The 4,067-nt window shown below is 37.9% G+C and overlaps 1 protein-coding gene across 1 annotated transcript in view; it reads left to right on the plus strand.

Moving 5' to 3' along the window:
- LOC103804313 (myocardial zonula adherens protein-like) overlaps positions 1–4,067 on the plus strand; it is a gene marked incomplete at both ends in the record, with an annotated part of 33,989 nt that overhangs the window by 23,136 nt on the left and 6,786 nt on the right. The window contains one exon of the mRNA XM_009076922.1: positions 654–759. Coding sequence (XP_009075170.1) covers positions 654–759 — 106 coding nt within the window. The remainder of the gene's footprint in view (positions 1–653; positions 760–4,067) is intronic.

Consider the following 4,067-nt stretch of genomic DNA (forward strand, 5'->3'; position numbering starts at 1 on the left):
TAATGAGTTAGTTGCAGTTAGCATTCTGCTGCTGTTGGCAGCTGTGCCAGATACTTGATGTAAGGCTTTTGTTTAGTATGCCTTTCCAAAATGTTTGCAGGTGGTAATAAGTCAGGCTAAATGTGTCTTTCTAATGACAAAGACCTAGTTGTCTAAAAGCCTTTCACTTAAAGGAAGAACACATCTCGAGATGAGTTTTGTCACATTGTTTAATTGTCAAGCATTCTGCTGCTGTTGGCAGCTGTGCCAGATACTTGATGTAAGGCTTTTGTTTAGTATGCCTTTCCAAAATGTTTGCAGGTGGTAATAAGTCAGGCTAAATGTGTCTTTCTAATGACAAAGACCTAGTTGTCTAAAAGCCTTTCACTTAAAGGAAGAACACATCTCGAGATGAGTTTTGTCACATTGTTTAATTGTCAGCACTTCAGGCTCTGAGTAAGCTTGCCAAGTATGCTAGACAAAGGTGAGTTACCTTGGGTGGAGACAGACACTGTGACTGAGATTACCATTAAAATGTACTTTGGTCAAATTCACATCTGTCAGTGGAATTTGACTTGCCTGTCCTGATTTATGGTGGATTATGGGGTTGTTCTTGTTTAGCTTATCCTGCATAGCTCCCCACTTACATGCTTGATTCTTGAACTTTTTGCTAGGTCACAGCATTTGGAGGAGGTAGCAGCCAGCCTGAGAGAGCGAATCAAACATCTGGATGATATGGTCCACTGCCAACAGAAGAAAGTCAAGCATATGGTTGAGGAGGTGAGATCTAGTAAAAACATTCTGAGTCTTTGGGGAACACTGATTCGTGCCCAAAGGGAACTCTGTTCTGTGTGCAATTTCCTTATGCCCCCTTAGTTACGATGGAAGATGAGTTAAGCACCTGGAGTGAGTGAAGCAGAAAAACTGGGTGAAAGCAGTTTAATCCAGTGGCTATGGGTTATATACTGTGATCTTTAGGCTGTCACTAATTCTGTAACTTTTCATGGTAGCTCAGGAAATACAATATACAACTTGCAACTCAGTCTGAACCATTCAGGGGTACCTGCTGACACAGTGCAGACTAGTCATTAAGGGTCTCCTTCCTGTACAGAAGTGGAAGGCAAAACCTGACATTTATTATTTTGTTCTTTTGGTTTTGTTTTTTGGTTGGTTATGGGTTTTTTTGTAATGTGAAAAACATTATAAGAAAATCTTAATGTGGAAAATATTAAAACTCACAGATATAGGTGGGCAATGACATTTTTGACCACTCATCTTTTTTTTTATCCTGGTCTTGGGACATCATCTTACCTGATATCATTTTCCTGTAAAATTTTAAGTGGAATTTTGCTGGATAGCTGCTTTAAGTTACAGGCTACCAACAGGTCAGGAAACTGGTTCCCAGTCAGAAGGCTGTAATTACAAACATTTCTGTTTCTCCAAGTGGGTGAAAGAGTGACATGGGAAATAGGTAAATTAAGTTTAAATTGGGGCCTTACAAAACAGATTGACAGCTCTGTTACACAACCCTTCCTATTGCACAGAGCATAGGCATTAATGAAATACCTTTTATTTGTATTTGGACATCACACATTCACAAAATCAAATGTTTGGAAATCATTCAGTTCTAAGGGATTCTTCCTGCATTCACAATGTACTATTACAGGAGTTCTGATTAGACTTGGAGTTGTTCCATTTTTGTCAAGTTAATATTTATATTTACCTGTATCTGTTTTGTGTTCTGAGATTCTGATGTAGCTCTGCTGCATGATCAGGTGAATGATACTACTGTCTTTTACACAGAGGGATTGAAGTTCTTCTGTCATATCAGACATACCAAGTCTTAAGGTTTTGGTTTTAGTTTAGTTTGCCATTTTCACTATTTTAAAGCATCACAGCTGCTCTAAAACTGAACTAACAATCTTTATACCATGGTATTCTATTAAGGAAAACTTCTACAATCTAATCATCCAATCCATCTAATTAATGGATTATGGGAACAATTATTTAATCTGGTTTGTATCTCTGTACTCCAACCATCATATTAGGAGCTTTTTCTGTTTGGTTTGAGCAAAACTTCTAAAGGACTCGTCACTTTGTGATACATGCAGCAACTTGGATGATTCTAGCAATATATGAGGATGGTGGCCTAAATTTTGCCCTATTTTACTAAACATTTTTCAAACTGCTGGATGTAATTTGACCTCTAGTGGGCTGCATTGGTATAACAAATCCTTTCAGCTCCATAGGGTGTTTTGGGGAAAAAACCATGTATAAAGCTTGAACCAATGATTATGATTTTACAAATATTAGGTTTAATGGGTGAGCTTAGCTTGCTGATTCCTTGTCATATATCTCTTCTGGTGCCTTCCTATACACAGAAAGCCCTTCTGTGTTTAGAATTTTAGGTGACCAAGTCATTACTTAACTGTCAAATATGTCTATTTTTACTGTGACTGCCAAAATCAGTTAAACCTTTGTGTCAATTCTTGACTGCCATGCAGCCATAAGGAATATATTTTTGCTCTCTCCTTTAGGCCTTTTCTGCTTTAGTTTTTATTTTAATTCAGTTTCTGAACTGCATGAACACCTGTAGCAACATCTGTCCTTTCACTAGTAAGCTACCTACAGACTCCTGTACCAGAGGTTAGATCACTTCAAATGGTTCCAAATACATTAGGCATTTAATGTTTGGTTTTGTAAAAAATTTTGTGCGATTTTGGCTTGTGTTTGTCCTGTGTTTGAGGAAATATCCACAATATAGTTGGCATGCACAATTTTAAACTGGACTCTTAAAGTCCTGAAAATAGCAGCTTTAATAGAGTAGCTGTCCACCCTGGGGAAAGAGAAAAAGCATTGCAGATGTGTATGCCCTCAGCTATCCAAGCATGTGGTGTTTGTCATGATTTTGTGCTCTTCTCTGTGTAGTATTAGATAAGTATTTTTAGGCTCATTTTAAGCAACACTTGCTAACTGTCACAGAAGCTGAGAAATTGGCAACAGAAACATTGAACAGGAATGTTATCTGAAGAGTCTGTTCTGAAGTTAAGTTAAAAACTAGTGAGCAGCAGTGCTAAAAATACTTTCTAGAGTAAATAGGGAAGATTGCACTACTATTTAAGTCCCAGAAAACATGTATATCAGGGTATATTTAAATTCACATCCTCTCTACACTAATTTAACTGATTGCAGAATGTAATGGCAAGGGGTATTTAGAAAAGTGTCATGACAACCTGCCATGTTACTCATTATTGCAATACTTTAATGGTTGGTATCTGTAAAATCACATGCCATCTTAGGGTTTATGAGGGTATTATGATGATCAGTAACTTGCATTTAAATAATTGAAAAAGAATGATCCAATCAGCTAGGAATCCTGTTTTGTGAAACACTTAGCTGCTCTGTGGCATGAGAATAAACTGAGAACAGGCTAACCTGGGAAACTCAGGAGAGAAGTGGAAACAGAGTAAATAGTCAAAATTATTGGCAGTGTTTTTGTTAGAAGCCGAAACAGCAATTTCATGAGCTACTAGGTGAGAAAGATGGCTAAGCCTGTGCTTGCTTGACCACAGGATGAGCATTAATTAGTATTAATCTTAGTATCATTAGACCCAGATCTGAAGTATAAAGGTTTATTCTTTCAGCATAAATCACAATGAGTTTATGCTTTTACCACCTCAATTCAGACAAATTGGAGAAATGTACATCACTTCCAAGGGGTGCTGAACAAACAAAATATACTGCTTCAAACTCATGTGGAGAACTGTCAGAATTGTACAGGTACTGAGATGAATCTCCTGGCTGAAAAAAGCCCACAAAGCAGATTGCTCTTCAGGCCTTCTCAGGGAAAGGTGACGGATCTTTTGCAAGCAACAGATGCAGGGCATTCTGTAAAAGAACCACAAGTAGTCAGGAGGAGGTGAAAGAAAAGCTTTATAGTGGAGTTTTGGGATGCATTAGGCAGCTTTAACACCTCCAGTTTTGATGGCATTTAAAAATATGTTGGAAGGTGGTAGTTAGTCTTAACTTAGGCATACGTGAAAGGGGATGCTGGCAGAGAAGCACCAAATGTAGAAGGCCATGGAGGG

Source organism: Acanthisitta chloris, unplaced genomic scaffold (assembly GCF_000695815.1).
Source record: "Acanthisitta chloris isolate BGI_N310 unplaced genomic scaffold, ASM69581v1 scaffold4696, whole genome shotgun sequence".
Classification (NCBI taxonomy): Eukaryota; Metazoa; Chordata; class Aves; order Passeriformes; family Acanthisittidae; genus Acanthisitta; species Acanthisitta chloris.